This window comes from Podarcis pityusensis (genome assembly GCF_964106645.2).
Source record: "Podarcis pityusensis genome assembly, chromosome: 3".
NCBI lineage: Eukaryota > Metazoa > Chordata > Lepidosauria > Squamata > Lacertidae > Podarcis > Podarcis pityusensis.
Genome location: NC_138026.1, coordinates 18161085 through 18179177, shown reverse-complemented (window position 1 = coordinate 18179177; position 18093 = coordinate 18161085). Strand labels below are relative to the sequence as shown.

The 18093-nt window shown below is 41.5% G+C and overlaps 1 protein-coding gene across 1 annotated transcript; it reads left to right on the top strand.

Annotated features, from left to right (window-relative positions):
• Positions 1–2000: 2000 nt before the first annotated feature.
• Positions 2001–17469, top strand: LAPTM4A (lysosomal protein transmembrane 4 alpha). Its single transcript, XM_080998440.1, has 7 exons — positions 2001–2280; positions 11834–11954; positions 13344–13420; positions 13508–13630; positions 14652–14747; positions 16162–16260; positions 17249–17469. Exons 1-7 carry the CDS (start codon positions 2182–2184, stop codon positions 17321–17323), a joined length of 690 nt encoding a protein of 229 aa, XP_080854566.1. The 5' UTR covers positions 2001–2181; the 3' UTR covers positions 17324–17469.
• Positions 17470–18093: the final 624 nt, after the last annotated feature.

Genomic DNA, 18093 nt, shown 5'->3' with positions numbered 1-18093 from the left:
AGTGCCCAGAGTAAAATACCACAGAGGAGCAGCTTGTGTTGAAGGAGGGAGGGAGATCTGCAGCCTCAGGGGAAGCAACAATTCAACATTACCCCTCAAAGTACAAGTTGCCCCCTTGTCAGGGGCAGAGGCAGACCCCTAAGGAGTGCAGGTGCTGGCACAGATAGCTGCAAAATGCCAAAGTGCCTGCCTGAAGGATTCCTCAGGAGTAGATGAATACTTCCAAGTAAGCTAGTATATCAAATATGCAAGCAAAATGGACGACTTGCAGCTGTGTTCTTAAGGCTCAGATCTAATAGCCTTCAGTTCCAGTCCAAGCATGCTATGACACTATCTTTGCACCAGCTCTTTAGTACCCAGACAGTACTCACATTTGTGTTTGTTTGTTTTTGTTAGCCGTTTTCTGCAGGCACCCATGGCCCTTTTATCGATATCTGCATACTATACCTCATTTGTTTCAAAAACTGCTGGTACCGAGTTTTCCCTGACCCCCCACCCCGTTTTAGATTTCAGACTGTTTTTGGACCTTGGTTTTCCTGCCGCCTTATGTTATGACTTTGAACTGTTTATTGACCTTGCTTCCTGCGTGCCGCTCTTGCACGATTAAACTTTGGCCTACTGTGATTCAGGGATTTCTCTTGTTAACTTTCAGTCTCTCTGTGTGCCACATTGTAGGCACATTGATGTAATGTTCTTGAAAAAACTTAGCAGCTGTTTCAATGAAGCTGTTTTAAAATGTATGATTAGAGTATAAAAGCAACTGCATGGTTTTAAAAGCTTATGTAAATTTCCCTGGGAGGGGAGTTATCGCTGAATAGACTTTTCAAGGCGAATTCTTAGCAATCAATCGATGGGGGAAAGGGAAGCAGTTTCATTTACTGCAGGTTGCTGTTAAAAGTCACCAAAGCACAGCTAGCAACAAGAGTTGGAAATCTTATGCTAGCCACTTGCTTAATGAATTTGTTGAGTAGGCTGGGTGGCAAGGAGGCAGGACAGTGGCACCTGCAGTGGTGCCTAGGAGACAATTTCAGACACCCTAGGATCTGCTGGCATTAAGTTTTCACAGAACTTATACACTCTGCAAGGTTATATACGACATCACATAGAAAGCAAGTGCTAGGCCCCCTGCATTTCTCCATCGGTTTCCTTTCCAAAAAAAGGCACACATACAAATGGCTTTCTTTTTTGTAGGGTTGGGGGGAGAAAGTGGGTTTCTTGCGCCAACCAGCGTCACACCCATTCCATTTGCGTTGCCTAATTTTGCCAGTATCCTATTTTAGTAGTATTTTAACTTCTTTTTTTGAGTGTGCGGGGAGCCGGGGATTGAGAATGGTTGACTATGAAGGATGAACACAGATTTCTCCCCGCTGCCTCCTTCCCGCTCAGAGTATATTTGTACCAAAAATGGAGGACAGGGACAGGCAGTCACTCTTGCCTCACACCCTGTTGTTGTTGATGATGGATGGAGCCCATAAAGAACGAAACATCTAGGTTCCCAAAGAATGTCAGTCGGGTCCCAAGGCGGGTCATCTAGTTCAGCCCCCTGCAATGCAAGGAACCAACTGCTTTATCGTCTCCTTTTGTTTGTTTGTGCTTTTAACGGTTTGCTGTTTTAGCTTTCATTTATTTACTAGATTTGTCAGTCGCAGGGCAACCCAAAGCGACTAACTCCTGGGGACTCCAAAGCAGATTCCTCTCCTCACGTCAAGGCCGCAAAACCTCTCAGCATCCTCCCCTCGGACGCCACTAATCCAACTGACAGCGTGAGGGCGGGGCTTAACTCTGAGGTAAACGCGAGCAGGCTCGCGGCGCCAACGGCCGAAGCGCGCGCCTGCCCACATCCCGGCCGCGACCAATCGCATAAGCCGCCCCCGCTCCTTCCCCCCCCCCCGCCCCCGCGGCCACGAGACCCAGCCTCTCTCTTTCTCCCGAGTACTGTCGTGAGGCGTCGGTGGGCGGGGCTGCATAGCCGCCGGGAGCCTCGTGAGTGGCCGGCTCGCCTGCCAATAGCGCGCCGTAGTCCCGCCCTGCGAGCTTGATAAAGGAAGCCCTTCACTTCCTGATCCGCTTGCTGATTGGTTTATCCGGACGCGTAGGGACGCTTTTAAGGGACCCCCTCAGCGCCTTCAGCGTTCCGTTCCGAGGCGAGCTAAACGGGCCGGCGCCATTAGCGACACCGCCATGACGTTCAAGCGGGCCCGCGACCGGCTCTACAGCACCCGCTGCTGCGGCTGCTGCCATGTCCGCACCGGCACTATCATCCTGGGCACTTGGTACATGGTAAGGAAGGTCTCGCTGTTAAGGGGAAAGGGCCGCTTTTGTCCGTTCGGAGGGTTTGTGAGGCGATGTTCCGGGTGATGGGGAGCCTTTATTGCGCGTGCGCGCAGCCCCGCCGTACAACGTCCCTTTTTTCCTCGGGCGCTGACGTGCCCCGTGGAGCTGCCGCGCATGCGCGTTACCCCCCCCCCGAGTGTTTTCCAGAACTTTGCCAGCAAATACGTAAGACCTGGGAGAGCGGCGATTCCGGAAGGAGACTTGATTGGCCGCCTGCGGTTGGTCTTCCTTAGGCATGGCTGCCTGCGAAGGCTTTACTTCCTCGCTGCAAAGCCTTTTGAAAGCAACCCTGCAGCTGCGCACTTGTTGCTGTGTGTTCCCAGTTTTTCTGCCAAGTAGCTCAGGGTCTCGTATTGTACGTAGCTCTCCTGCTTTTTATCCTGGTGTTAGCCCTAAAAGACCGTGCCTGGCCGAAGGCCACCCCAGTGAGCTTCATTGCTGAGTGAGGATTTGAACTCTGGTCTCCCAGATCCTAAGGGACGCGGGTGGCGCTGTGGGTTAAACCACAGAGCCTAGGGCTTGCCGATCAGAAGGTCGGTGGTTCGAATCCCTGCGATGGGGTGAGCTCCCGTTGTTCACTCCCTGCTCCTGTCAACCTAGCAGTTTGAAAGCATGTCAAAGTGCAAGTAGATAAATAGGTACCACTCCGGTGGGAAGGTAAACGGCGTCTCTGTGCGCTGCTCTGGTTCGCCAGAAGCGGCTTAGTCATGCTGGCCACATGACCCGGAAGCGGCCAATAAAGCGAGATGAGCGCCGCAACCCCAGAGTCGGTCACGACTGGACCTAATGGTCAGGGGTCCCTTTACTTTTACCTCCCAGATCCTAATCCAAGGTGAGAGCCAGTGTGGTGTGCAATGGTTAAGAGTGTTGGTCCATGATATGGGAGACCAGGATTTGAATCACTGCTCAACCAGGAAGCTCACTGGCTGACCTTTGGCCAGTTGCCATCTCTTTCAACTGAACCTACCTCACATGGTTGTTGTGAGGATGAAATAGGGAGAAGGAGAACCACGTACACCACCTTGAGCTCCTCGGAAGAGAAAGCTGGTATATAAATGTAGTAAATAATCTGACACCCTCTCACCTGTGACATCTTTACACTCCTGGAGGTAGTGTCGGAAAGAGACCTTCCAAGGTTTGTGTAAGAGAATTGGTTTGTGCTTCTCCTTAGGATTCTTTCCTGCTACATGCCTCTTTTGCCAGTTGCACAAAGTAGAGTGGGCTCTGAGTGCTAAACATTCGTTCTTACTCCTTTCCCTTTCCATACGGACTACTCAGTCTGTTTCTGGTCCTATAGTTTCTGCAGTGATGGACAGGAGAGAAGAAACACTAAAAAAAAATAGTTTATATACTGCTTAATTAGTTTCCTCTTGAGAATTATTTTCATAAAATTCAGTCATCTCCTTCTAGTTCTAATATTGCCACTCTTCCATAGAGAATTCTGAGAGTTGCAGTTTTTGATGACAGTGGTGAGAATTCTTCTGAAGGTTTATAGTACACCTTCCCCTAAAATATAGATCCCATGGGCAGAACGAATTAACTACTAGTTTATTTTGTCTGTTGTTGTAGTTTCCAGACTCCAAACAACAGCTGGGTTTATGCTTTATTTTCAGATGCTAGTGGATATATTATAAGAGGATGTTACTGAAAGAGTTAATAAAACCAGACAATTGGAACTTTAATACTATGGAGAAAATGCTGACTGAGATAGCATTGTGGCTTTGAAACAGCAAATTGCAAGGTTGTCGTTGTGAGTGCAATTTTTATTGAAATAGAAATTAACTCACTGCTTCTTGTGAAACTTGCTACAAAGTTCATAATATATGTAGCATTAGTTTCCGCTTCTATAAGGAAGTGGGGAAGTCACTTAGCAGCTAGTGTTTCTTGTAGGTCAAACTCTTGCGCTAGTTAGCATGGAGGGGGTTGGGGTATGACTTCCGTGAGTTTTCAGCACCACTTTGTATCACTTGCTTGTCTTCACAAGATCTTCTATTTTTGATGTTTTCAGCTGCTGGTACTCAGGGAAGTGTTGGCATGCAGTCAGTTGTCCTTTCCATGGTGAGGGTGACCAGTCACCCTTACGGATGCTGTTTGTGTTGTCTCTTCCTTTCAGCAGGAAGAGATTGCATCTTTGTACTCGGTGGGAGGGAATATTGGGTCAATAGGACACTTCCCACACAGCAGTAGTTACAGAAGGCGTTTCCGGCATAGCAACTCTTTAGCTAGGGTTCATAAATGTGATTAACACTGGAAGTTACTTTTTAAATCTTTTGATTCCTTGCCCCTCCCTTGAGCCTGGCATGGGTAGGATTTTTTAAAGAAGCAGAAAATAGTCATCTTGCTGCTTTCTGAGATTTTACAGCAGGGGCAAGGCCCCCCCCCCCCTTATACTGTAGTGTAGCAGAATCATGCTTTCAGAACCTGCTACTTGATTACATGTTTCTTTTGACAAGACCCAAGCTCTTAGACAACAAAAAAGTGGGGAAAAAAGTTAATTTGGGGACACTAGTGCAGATCAGGCTAGTTCCTGGCCAATGCACCAGCACTAATTAGATCTTTTAATCAGAGTTTGAATTTGCAACCCGGTTAAGTGAGGAATAAAGCCATAGGCTCAGGATTTTAACTGAAATGAAAAAAATGGATTATGGATATACAGTGCTATGAAATTTTCAAACAATAAAACTTCATAAAGGAATGTAATATAATAGAAAATAATATATATATATTTTTAATAAAAAATGGCACCAAGTTGCAAATTTATTGCACAGAGTAAGTCATTTTCTCAAGCTTGGATCCCTAGCTGTTGGACTACAACTCCCATCATCCCTGATCCTGCTAGCTAGGGATGATGGGAATCGCAGTCCAACAACAGCTGAGGACCCAAGTTTTATAAACACTGGAGTAAGTAGTATTGTTAAAATAGTCTACTCCCAACTTCCCCCAGCCCATCTAGTTGTGAAAGTTGTTAGCTCCCTAGCATCTTTGCATTTTAGAATAAAGTTTATAGTTACCAATCCAAGGCAGTAGGCCAAGATAATGGGACCTTTACTTGGGTATAAAAGCACATGAAGCAGAGATGGATAGATAAATAGCAGAAATAATGGGGGGAGACACGATGATTCTGAAATATGGCGCAGCATTTTCAAGCAGCTTGCACAGAAATGACAGTTGCACATTTCATCCATTTTGATCAACCATGGCTGCTGCATTGTAGGTTTGAAGTTTGCTGTAGTTGTTCTGGCATAGTAGGGTTCAGATTAACAAGGATTAGCTAACGTTTGGCCTTAAGGTGTTACTGGGGTACAATATTTATCTTCGGTCATACTGGCTAGAGCTAATGGTAGTTGGAGTTCCACAACATCTGGAGCACCACAGCTCAGCCACCTCTGCTATAGGCTGTAAAAGTTAAGCCTATGCACACAAAACTATGCCCTGTTGAAATCAGTAGAAATTTGGGGCGTGAACGTTGGCATTGTCTTGAGACAGGTGGATGGCAACATAGCACTAACAAAACTGGTGTGATAGAGTTGCAGTTCTGTTGTGTGTTCTTCTGTGGAAGGAGATGTCAGCTTCTTCAGATTCTATGAACTAAAGTAAACGTAGGAAACTTTATGAGATGCAGTTTCTTTCAGCTTGTTGATCAGCTTAAGTTAAAACAATGGGAACCATTGGTATTTATATTGCAACCGTGTAGCGGCCTTATGGACTGTGTAGGATATTTAATGTGTTCTCTAGCTGATTGTCAATAGTTCACATTGTGAACTTACAAACTTCAGATTTTGAAATGGTGTTAAATGCCTAAGAAATGCCTTTTAAGTAATGTGTGTATCCAAAATGTCTTCTTTGAAAAATAGCTTTTGCGTGACTTAGGTGGTTTTGGAGAAAATTCTGGGGAAAGTACTTGGGAAGTTAACACTTTAGATACTATAGTAAGGAAATTAAAAATACATTGACTTGAAGCTTCTGTCTTAAATGCATCCTGAAATTGGAGGGGGAAGGAGAGCTAATAGTACAGAGAAGGTGGTAGAGCAGGAAGATGATGAGGCTCCTTGGAGTGCTGCAGAGATTCCCCCCCCCCCCCAGAAAGTAGCTATGCCCTCAAAGCTCATACAAGCTCTCTAGCCCTTTGCTACGTGACCAATTACTATGTTGCTTGCAGATATCCTTTGAATTGCAAGGATTTTTCTCAATACTGTATGTGACAAAAGGTCATACTCCCTGTCCAGATCAGGGTGCCTGTAGGCAAATAGGCACAGCCATCCTGAAATACGCAGTTTCATGGAATGTTATTTTCCTTTAATCTGATGTTTGGCTTAAACAAAATCGTGTTTATAGCCACCAGCAACTAGCTTTGTTCTCTTTGGCAATCTTGGCAGAGCTCGCATTCCGCCTCTTTTTATTCTTATAATTTACATTGATTGCATTACAGTACATAGTAAAATTAAAAATGTAACCAAGTGTGTATGGATACATTATATTATTGAGATCTTAAAACACTTTTCAACAAAACTGGAGGTGCACGACCTTTCCTACAGCTGTTTTTGTTTACTTTAAAACTACAGAGTGTAGTTTTAAGTTGGAATCATGATGAATAAGACAGATCAATACTCAGTTGAGGGAGGTATGTAATTATAGAGATTTTTATCCAGATATCTTTTCCACGTGTTATATAGTCACATACTTATATAATGCATAACATTGTTAGTGAGGCATATACATTGCATTAATTTTAGAATTTTAATAGTCTTTCAATTAACTAGGGATCCAATCCTATGCACATTTACTTAGAAGTAAGCCCAGTTGAACACTGTATGATTTCTGAGTAGGATTGGGCCACACCTTGAGTTTTCATAACTAGCATAAGACTTTAATTGTAGTTGTGCTAAATAAATGCTTTTTAAAACTGAGGGTTGTATGTAACACTGCAGTTTTGCTCGTGCAACAAGGTTCCATGTGCACAATGGAACTGCCCTTTCCTCTCTGTCACTTGCAGTCAGGACCATTATGGGCAGATTTTGGAACAGCCGGAAGGGAAAGTCCTACTGTTCAAGTGGAAATCCACTTGAATAGCACTGGATGCATCCCTTGACCAGTGTTTGATCATATTTCACCAGTAAGTTGACCAGCTCCTATAAACCCTTTTTGGTACATTGAACCTGTGTTCCTCTGTTTTAACCTAGAAAAACACTTATTAAATGCAAGGCAAAGTGCATTTCAGTCTCTGTTCTTTGGTAAGATTATAATAGGGAAAAGTTCACTGGCTGCTTGGAACACAAATTATTACATAATGCCGGTCTATTCATGAGGCACTTTTGTTTTCTGTTTGTGTTGCGGATTATAACAAACCTATTAAGATAAGCCAAACAAAATCCTCTTTTGCAAACTTAAAGGAAAGTGTTGTGGTTCATTTTATAAAAGCATATCTCAATTCTGTTCAATTGCTGCCATTTGATTTCCACCCCTCCTTGATGGTATGTTTTCTCAGATTTGGTATGTGAGCAATAGTAAGCTAGAATACTTTAAAACAATCACATCGGGGGTTTGTATGTGCAGTTTAAATTTTTAATTCATGCTCCCTGAAAAAACAATTTACAAAATATTAAACACATGCCATATTCATATTTTCTTAGGTGGAAAGAGTAGATTGTCAGACAATCCAATCCTTTGAAATATTTTAAGTAAATGTAAAGCTTTTTACTACTGCATTGGGTTGATAGGAAGATTTGGAGCCAAAGTATTGCTCTTTATATTTTTCCAACTGTCCACGTTCATATTCAGCCTTTCCTAGACATATAGTTCATTTTGCAGTGAATGTAAATTCCTGTTACAAAACCCACTTGCATATACCTCTTTGGTGAATAGATTACTGTGAAGTTTGTATTTCTAAATTATTCATTGATGGTGATCATTAAGAGAGATGAGCAGGGTATAATAGTATCACAATTGTCAGATACAGAATGCTGTACCTAAGTTGCTTAACTGTTGTAATAAACTGAAAAAGCTTGAGAGAGGCTTCCCAGTGTGGCTTCTATTATTTGGGAGTCGGTCTTGCTGATTTCATTTTCAACTAAATATGTTGCTTTGGTGATATTTATTATAAGATGGGGGAAAACATTTTTTAATACCAGTTTGGGAGACTGAAGACAGCATAAGAATTTGTTGAAACAGCCATTTAGGTGGGAAAACATGACCTTTTATGTTACAGAACAATTTTTAGGTGGTGGAAATACTGGTCCTTAAATTGTTTAAAAATCGTTAGCAGTTTTGCAAAGTGAATATTTTATATTGACTCAATGCCTCCTGTACGTAAATATGATCTGAAGTCAACAGAGAAACTCTACATTGTGGTTGTCGGTGTAATGCCCATGGACACCCATTTGCTTTCAGGGGTCTTCTTTTCTGCCTGCAGGACATCCCCACCCTGTTTGAAATTAGTCTTGATACAGGCATTCTAATGTCATCAATATTGCTTGGTTGCAAAATGTGATATGGTGCCCATGAGTTTCTCCAGTTTGCTGATGTGCCCAAAGACCTCAAAAAGTTGGTGATGTTTTCAGTTAATCCGTAGGGAATGTGTCTGGAGGGGGAATGGAAGATGAAGATATTTCTTGCTGAGATTAAAAACATTTGGTGTGTCTAGTGCATCTTCACATCTTAAATTCAACCAATGGCCTTGAATTTAGTGTTCCAAAGTTTGGTGTTTTTGGAGACTGTGTTAGAAACTGAGATATGAAAGCTAGGAGTTAAATGGCACCTTAAACCTAGGTGAGGGGCACAACAACAGAATGTCTGGACATGCTTTTTTATAACAAGAATACAAAGCTGGAAATGAATGAGCTGCAGCTAAAAATATTATGTTCATTTTTCACATAGCCTAGTCCTTCCCTTGCTCACCCCCCTAATATTTTTAAGAGAGTCTCTTCTCCAGTCTTCAGAGAGTAGCTGGAAGTGAGGAGGCAGAAAAAGGTCCTCTTTTCCTTCCACTCTACAGTTTTAATCTGAAATCTTAGGCTCAGTACTGCGCCCAGACCTCAGAAACTGCTTGTGCTAATGAAATTCTGTGTCACAAAATGTACGTAGAACAATGGTAGTTTCAAACACTGTTTGGAGAGTTACATTGGTTTTTCCCCCATAACCAGAACTATGGCCAGTACTTCTTTTGGGGGACCAGACTTAAAATATAACATTTAAGTCTGTAACCATGTTTCTGTAGGAGTGTACGGACATTTCGTTTCCTTTGTACAACACAGGTGGTATCACCTCTGCCTTCCTTAGCTCAGGCTTTTATACCTACAGCTTGGTATCTACAGCTTGGTATCTTAATGTTTGTAAAACTTCTCAGGAGTTAGAAAGGTCTCATCATAGCATCAGTATATATTAATAGCTCAGTTAAATGTAACAAGAGTCGCTTGTGTTTCATTAAGTGGTATTACTCATACAAGTTGTTCCTTTTATAGCAACCTTAGCAACCTTGCCACTTGTCTCTGCAAGGGTGATTTGCATGACAACTTGATCTGTGGGATTGTCGCACAGTTTCTCATCAAGTTTCCTTCTTGCAGTGGTTTGCTTTCCAGATTTCTCTGCTTTCACTTTGTGTTGTGTTTCGGTAGCCATGTGGATAGGCAAAATAATGGAGAGTTGAATGTTCATTCTCAAGATCTTGTGGAGGTCATGTAACATAATTTGTAGTTTGTTGGGAGAACGTAAGCACTACTAGATCAGGCCAGTGGCCCGTCTAGTCCAGTATTTTGTTATTACAATACCTAACAAGATGCTTACAGAAAACCTGCAAGCAGGACCAGAGTGGAACCCAGTGTAAGAAACTCAGATATATGTTAGACACTAAATGGCTCCTTAAACCAGAGTTGCAGTCGCCAAAACGGAATGTCTAGTTGCCATTTTTGGGCAAGACTGCTTGAAAGTCTTATTTTTCAGATGATGGGCTGACTGTGATTAATTCTCAGATAAACATCTGGCTAGTTCAGATGAAAATCTTGAGCTAGGTTAAGAACATTGAGAATTTAAAGAAAAGTCCCTTGATCCCAAGGACAGTCCACCTGTATATTGGCCTATTTTGACCTCTTCTTCTTAATGGTGACTACTCCTGCTCAGGCTGCACAGAAAAAGCATTTTGGTTTCAGAAATTCATTCCAGTTGTACAGATAAAATATAACTGATAGAATTCTACATGATGGTGCATTTAGTGTGTGAAAACAGTCTAGATCCAGTGATCCCCAGGCATGTACCTCATAACGGTAGAGATGTCAGGCACCCTTGTACCCCAGGCATCTTCACTTGGTCGCAAGTAATCAATAGCCAGGTGCAAAATGTGCCTGGAGCCTGACTAATTTCAAACACTGACAACATACTCCCCTCTTGTGATTCCCAGCAACTGGCATGCAGAGGTATACTGCCTCTGACAGTGGCGGGTAGTATATAGCCAACATGGCAAATAGCCATTGGAAGGTAATCTTATCCCCTGTGAAACTTAACTCTCTCTTCATCGATAACTAGAAAGCATGGGCTCTCCTGTGCTTGACAGCAGAACATATTCTGGAACAGCAGCTTCTGCATCTCTTCTGTCCTTTCTACTTTTACATTCCTTTCCTTTAAAAGCCTCGTTAAGTCCCTTAGAGACCTCAAGGACTGGCACAGCCCCATAGAAATGATGCCAAGAACAAAAGAAGGGGATGGGTCACATTTGTTGATGTGATGAAAGAAGCATAGAATTGTAGAGTCGGAAGGGATCCAAAGGGTCATCTAGTCCAACTCCTTGCAGTGCAGGAGGAACAAGTGGAAGTAGGAAGACCATATTTTCTTTTCTTTCTTAGTCTGAGGCTTCCATGCTCTAAATGGATGAATTAAGCCCCCTCCCCTCTTTAACTATCTCAAGCTTGCTCATCCTATTCCAATCAGTCACAGTCTTGACATGCAAAGCTGAAAATGTGGAGCTTCTTAAGTGCTTATTTTGTAGAAAACAGGAAAAAAATTAGATACAAGTTAAGGAGTGGAAACCAGAGTAAATACTGAGGTGAGGGCCAACAGTGGCCTCTGCCCAATTGAATGCAGCCCTTTGCTTGATTTCTTGTGGGTGGCATGGAGCAGGAAGTGGAACAAAAAGATAAAAGCGGGTCCGCTACTCACTACTGGCTGTTCTAGTTCTGAATGGCAAATTAGAGCTGTTTTGATGTCTTCAATATGGTCGAAAGAAACTTATCTAATGGAAGCAGGCGGTCTGCTGTTTTTTAACTTTTGTATCTTCTGTCCCCCAGCTTATCAGACCTGCCAGATTTTAGACAGGGAAAAGAGTCACTGAAACCTCACCAGATGACACATGGAAACTTCAGACACAAATGTGCTTATTAGGGAGCGTTCCTTGTTGAACTTTTTCGGGTTTTGAGTAAATATACTGAGAAAGCTTTGCTATATAAGTGGTTTGTAGTACAGTATTTTGCTTTCCCCCGTTTTCATGTAGTAGCTTTTGTTTTGTTTTTTGCAGGTAGTGAATCTGTTGATGGGCATTTTGCTGACTGTTGAAGTTACTCACCCTAATACTGTGCCAACAGTGGATATCCAATCTGAAATCATTGGTAGCTACTATCCCTCTGAGAGGGTGGCTGGTAGGTATATATATTTTCTGGAGAGCAATGATCTTTGATATAGTGTGTTGTGTGTTTTTCAGAGTACATAGCTCCATATCAAAATGTGTTTTGAAATTCATTTGTGAGGTACATTAATCAGGGATCAAACACTTCACTTAGCTTCCCAAGCCATAATTTGTGGCTTTCAGTAATTTCTCCTCTTTTCTGCATATGCCAGAGAACATGGGGAAACATGTCCATGTTTCTCTTTGGTGAGAAGATGATTGATTAGAAGATCCCTCACCACTCCACAAGTCCTATTTACAGGAGGTCTGTTCACACTGACCTCTCAGAATAGAAAGATGTTCATGGAAGATCTGTATAGAAAACAACACACTTCATCAGTAGGAGACAGAAGAAACTTAACTAATGCCCTTTTTAGCTAAGAATTATGCTTGTGACTAAGTGTTGCCTAGCATACTGTTTTTCAACTTTCTTCAGACAAATAAAACATGGCAAAGTATCTTCTATCTCAAGTGATATTAAACAGTATCTTATTCTATTTGTGTAGAGTCAAGCTGACTTGGTCAAAAAATTGATAAGCAGGAAATGCAGACTGAAGCTCAGTTGGCCTTCAACTGGTGGGAACGGACCCGCTAGTGGACCATGGTCTGATCCATGGTGGGTCACAACAAGAGCACTGTTGCTACGCAAATATATTGTAAAAGATTAAGAAATGGGTCCCCAAATGCATGTTTGGGTCAAAGGTGGGCCATGGGTCTGAAAAGGTTGAAGACAGCTGCTCTAAAATCCATTGCAGAAGTGAAGGTGATCCCTCCCTCCCAAGTGACATTGAGATGCTCAATGGAAGAGTAGTATTGCAAAGTTGTCTAACAATGGTGAAACTATAGAGAACATAAAAAGAAAATGAAGTATTCTTAAGGAATATGCATTGTTAAACTAGCTTCTCCCCTTGCAACCAGCTTTCCTAAGATAGATAAAATAATTCATTGTGGTGAAAAATTCGTGTGTTAAAATTTGTCAAAGATGTAGAGTGTTCTGGTAGCTTAGAGGTGGGCTCCATTATGCCTCTATATTAACTTTTATGCCTACATACTGATAGATTGTCAGTGCGCTGCAATATCCCATTTATGTGATAGAAATTCTTCATCATATTGTATATTTAAAATAGTGGTTCAAAAAGCAGTTACTAGAGAGGCCTACAATACTTTTGATCACATTTCCAAATTTTTTTCTTCCTTCTGCTACATTCTGATGCACTCTTTTGTTAACCAGTGCACAGTGCTTTTGCCATTTGTCTAAGTTTTCAGTCCATTTTGCGAGGTACTTAATTGGATGTTCAGCAAATATAAATCCTTGATGTACTTTTATTGTTAAAAATGACTCTTGGTGTTTTTCTCCCACCAGAAAATGCATGTGTTCTCTTTGCTATCTCGCTCCTCATGTTCACAATAAGTGCTATGATGGTGTATGGAGCAATTGCTGTAAGTATATATGAATGGTTTTCAGCACTAAACTTTCCTCGATTCGATTCACTTCAGAATTAATGAATTCTTGTTTTGCACTTTTAGCATCGAGTTGGCTGGCTGATTCCATTCTTCTGTTACCAGCTCTTTGACTTTGTTCTCAGCTGTCTGGTGGCTATAAGTTCTTTGACATACTTACCAAGAATAAAGGACTACCTGGATCAGCTGGTAAGTGTCTAAATGTAAATGTTGTATTCTGATACGGAGACAAATTTATTACTTTCCTGATGAAGGGGATGCTTTATCAGAGTTTGATATGCAGATAAAAGCCGAGTTCGCATGGTGAGAATGAGCTGCAGAGAGCCTTGGGCTTATGTGCTCCCCCTCCTTCTCCCCCTTGGCCACAATGAGCAGTTTGGGAGCTTTCATGTCTAATTTATAATTACTCCACCTTGCAATATAAAAATTAACACTGTGTGTGTTTAGAAACAAGCTGGCTTTAGATCATGGGTTATGAAGCTGGCTTGTTTGCAATGTAGACTTGATGCTAAACTGGTTAATAAACATTGGAAGCAAAAACTTCCAAACTCATGGCTGTGTCAGTGGAGCAGAGGGAAATAAGGGAGTGGCTTGCTGTGGCTCATTCTTACAGTGACTTCCATACATGCCCAGTATGTTTGTATCTTGACTTCTGTATTTCTAAAGAAAATTTCTACATCTGTTTGTTTAACAGCAGGTGTTCTCTCTTATAGCATATTGGTTAAAATATATTTACTAGCTGTATTTTTAGTGGATGAAAATTACAGCTTGGTTGAATGTCATTATAACTTACTCATTTTTAAAAGAACGAGGTCTGACATCCTTGTTCTGGTTATGACTGGTGTATTCCTCCCTTCTGAAACTTTTGAGGAAAATCTTTGTGTGTTGGCCTTGGATTCCATGCTAATGAAACACATTGACTTCCTCCTTGCTTCCTAGAATGGATCTGTGTCATATTTAAATACGTCAGGAGACTTGTATGGGCCTGCCTTCTATGGTTCCAAAGCAGAGGTGTATCTGTCACAAGCTAAATGGATACTCTATGAAACTGTTTTCATTTCATCTAATTTTCTTTACAAATAAAGTAGAGCTTAGGAAACATAGGTTTTTTTCTTTAAAAAATAACTTCTAAGTACAAAAGATAGCTTTTGAAGTTGTTGAATAATGTTATCCTGGTCTATATTTAAAACATTTCTATTTCCTTCACTAGCCAGAGTTTCCGTACAAAGATGACCTCCTTTCCCTCGATTCAAGCTGTCTTCTGTTCACTGTTCTGGTGTTTTTTGCCTTGGTGATCATCTTGAAGGTCAGTTTTTGGATATTATACATTGCATCTTTTAGGAAACACTAGTGTTGTTGCTGAATTTTATCTATAGCCTTCTTCAAGTGTTTAACTTATGGCTAAGTAAACAGGATTTATAGCAAGTAGAGATTAGTGTGCTAATTCCCTTGTTAACTAAAAGACAATTTTCTGAAGTACTTGAGGTTCCCTGTGCATTTGATGAGTGCAAGGGACTCCTCACTTCACAAGGTCAACCCCCACAAACTGAAAGGTGATTGGGATGGAACTAATAAGCTCTGCCCTGCCCTGCCCCCCCCCAAATGTTTACTAAATGTGAGAACAAGTTTGCAAGGTCTGCCCCTATTCTTCTTACTTTTCAGCTTATGGAGCATGGCCTTGTGAAGCAGAGAGTCTGTTGTACTAGGTCAGAGTTAAAAAAGAAGACAAAATTACTACCAATCAGACCAGTACAGTAACATTTAGGGTGTTTTAGACACATATTTTTCCCCCTGAACTATACATTGCAAGTACATGGCATCCATACAGTATAAAACTATGTGCTTAGATTGGAGATAATCGATTTTCATGCCTGGTTTTATGTGATAGTCATACGGCAGGCAGGTATAGTTTGCCAAAATGCCCTGGTGGACTAAGTTTAGGAACCTGGAAGACATAATTAAGTATACAGGCTAAAGATTTCCCACCCACTTCTAACAATTAGGAGGCAGCCTATTTGCAGCACCAAGTTACCTAGTTAATACTGCTTTCCCCTTTGTTCCATCATCCAGGAAAGGGTTCACACTTTCTAGACAGTGGAATGCATCAGGGGTTACTGGCCTGTCTTTTTAATTTTCTGCCTACAAATTAGCTTGGGGACAGGTGTGGAGGTCTGTTAGAGGCATGAAATAATGGATGCACTCAACACCATCCCTTTACGTCTTCAGTTTGGTAATTTTAGCTCCTTTCATAGCAGTTTCAGAATCTAGTCTAAAAGTTTTCTGTTTGGTGCACTGAACCTGTCTTTTTAAGCATAAAGAGTACACAATCACAGTTAGGAACTGTTGAAACAATTAAATTCCATCTCCCCTGCAGTTCTGAAGTTTACATTCCTCTGTGCTTTGTTTTGTTCTCCATATACATTATGCTGATGTTGGTATGCTATCCAGCTAAAATGAAGATATTTTAATTTGATGCACTAGAAGTGCTGGCTCTGTGACAACAAGGTGTTTGTGTTGTAGTTTTAGCTGTAGCAGCCTTCAGTTCCTTAGAAAATGATAGCACTTACTTTTTGCTAGAATAAACAACTAAATAAACTTACATAGCATGTCTGCTGAATGGTATGTATGTATGTATGTATGTATGTATGTATGGTCTTCCTAGAAATGTAATTTACAAATCTGCTATTTATTATTTTGAAATATTGTTTGTCCCCTTGCAGGCCTACCTAATTAACTGTGTGTGGAATTGCTATAAATACATTTGCAACAGAAACTTGCCTGAGATCGCAGTGTACCCTGCATTTGAAGCACCTCCACAGGTAAAATCTTGACAAGACCAAAATAAGCTGCCAGTTGTAATTTTGAGTGACAGGGCTGATGACATTATATGTCTTTGAGCCAGGGGTCAGCAAACTTTTTCATTTTTATTTTTTTTGGAAAATCCATGGAGGCGCAGGTTACAGCAACAGCCAAGGCAACATTTTTCCACCTTCGCTGCATCAAGCAGTTGGTCCCTTACCTTTCCTGCCCCGACCTGGCCACAGTGATCCATGCGACGGTCACCTCCAGGCTTGACTACTGTAATTTGCTCTACGTGGGGCTGCCCTTGAAGCTGTCCCAGAAACTCCAGCGGGTGCAGAATGCTGCAGCGAGGCTCCTCACGGGGTCTCTGCCATGGGAGCTGCACTGGCTCCTGGTGGAGTACAGGGTCAGATTTAAGGTGCTGGTTTTGACCTTTAAAGCCCTTTGTGGCCTAGGACCCTCGTACCTATGGGGCCGCCTCTCCCGGTATGCCCCACGGAGGACCTTAAGGTCCATAAATAGCAACACCCTAGAGGTCCCGGGCCCTAAGGAAGTTAGATTAGCCTCGGCCAGAGCCAGGGCCTTTTCAACACTGGCCTGATGGAACGCTCTGTCTCATGAGACCAGGGCCCTGCAGGATCTGATTTCTTTCCGCAGGGCCTGTGAGACAGAGTTGTTCCGCCTGGCCTTTGGCTTGGAGTCAGTTTGATTCCCTCCCCCTCTTTCTTTTTTCCTTTCTCCTCCTGTGATGAGGCTGCATTTTAATGTTTTAATGTTGTATTTTAATCTTGTTTTTAAGTTGTATTCATTCAACTTGTTTTTATTATTGCTTGTTAGCCGCCCTGAGTCCAGCCTTGGCTGAGGAGGGCGGGGTATAAATAAAATTTATTATTATTATTATTATTAAAAACACATAGCAGTGAAACTTTCTCGAGGTTATCTGAAATTGGTTTCTCAACTTCCTCATATATATGTATATTTAAAATCTGTGTTTCCCTTCTATAGTATGTCCTGCCAACCTATGAAATGGCTGTAAAGATGCCAGAGAAGGAACCTCCACCTCCTTACATACCTGCCTGAAGAAAACTGAAAACTTGTGGTTGAACACCCGTACCAGCTTCACTTTTTTATATTGCCAGACTGCTTTAATATTCAGGGCTTTAGGTGCAAAGCTACATGGTTGAGAGGCATTTGATATAACCTTACTAAAATCCATATGAAAATCATCCCCTTGCCAGTAGTTTTTAATTTCATTGATCATCTCAATCATTTTACAGTTATGCCTTAGGGTTTAATTCTGCAAGTACCTCTATATTTGTATATAACTTCATTCATATGCATTTACGTTTTCATTTAATTTGATAAATAAGGATTAGTATTGGACGTAGGTGTTCACATGATCAGGCATTTTACAAATATGGATTAGTTCTGAAGGACAATCTGATCAGTTGGCAAGATAACAGCTTGTGTTTTTCTTCTTCATTTATATTGTAGTGGGAAGTTCAGATGTGGTATATGATATATATACATATATATACACACACATGCATATGTATATATATATTTACTTGCACTTTCTCGTACCTTTCTTTATTGTTATTCAATGCCTTGAAACAGTATGTTCAGGAAGCCTAAAGCTGGCACTAATTTGAAGTTTTTCCTATATGCTGTGAATGCAGCAAAAGTGCAGCAAGAAATTACATTTGTGTCAGTTGCATGCTTCCAATCTGTGTGCATTTCCATCTTTGTTTATAAATGATGTTTAATAAAATCTTGTTAAAAAAAATAATCCAGTGGTGTATGATTTCATTCGTTGTGTTCATTAAAATAATTCTTGGGGTTTTTTTGTC

Excerpts from the sequence above, each read along its gene's own strand:
- LAPTM4A (XM_080998440.1), top strand. The coding sequence starts at position 2,182 with ATGACGTTCAAGCGGGCCCGCGACCGGCTCTACAGCACCCGCTGCTGC. Across the intron at positions 2,281-11,833 it reads TCCTGGGCACTTGGTACATG|GTAGTGAATCTGTTGATGGG; the intron begins GTAAGGAAGGTC and ends TGTTTTTTGCAG. Across the intron at positions 13,421-13,507 it reads TGGTGTATGGAGCAATTGCT|CATCGAGTTGGCTGGCTGAT; the intron begins GTAAGTATATAT and ends TTGCACTTTTAG.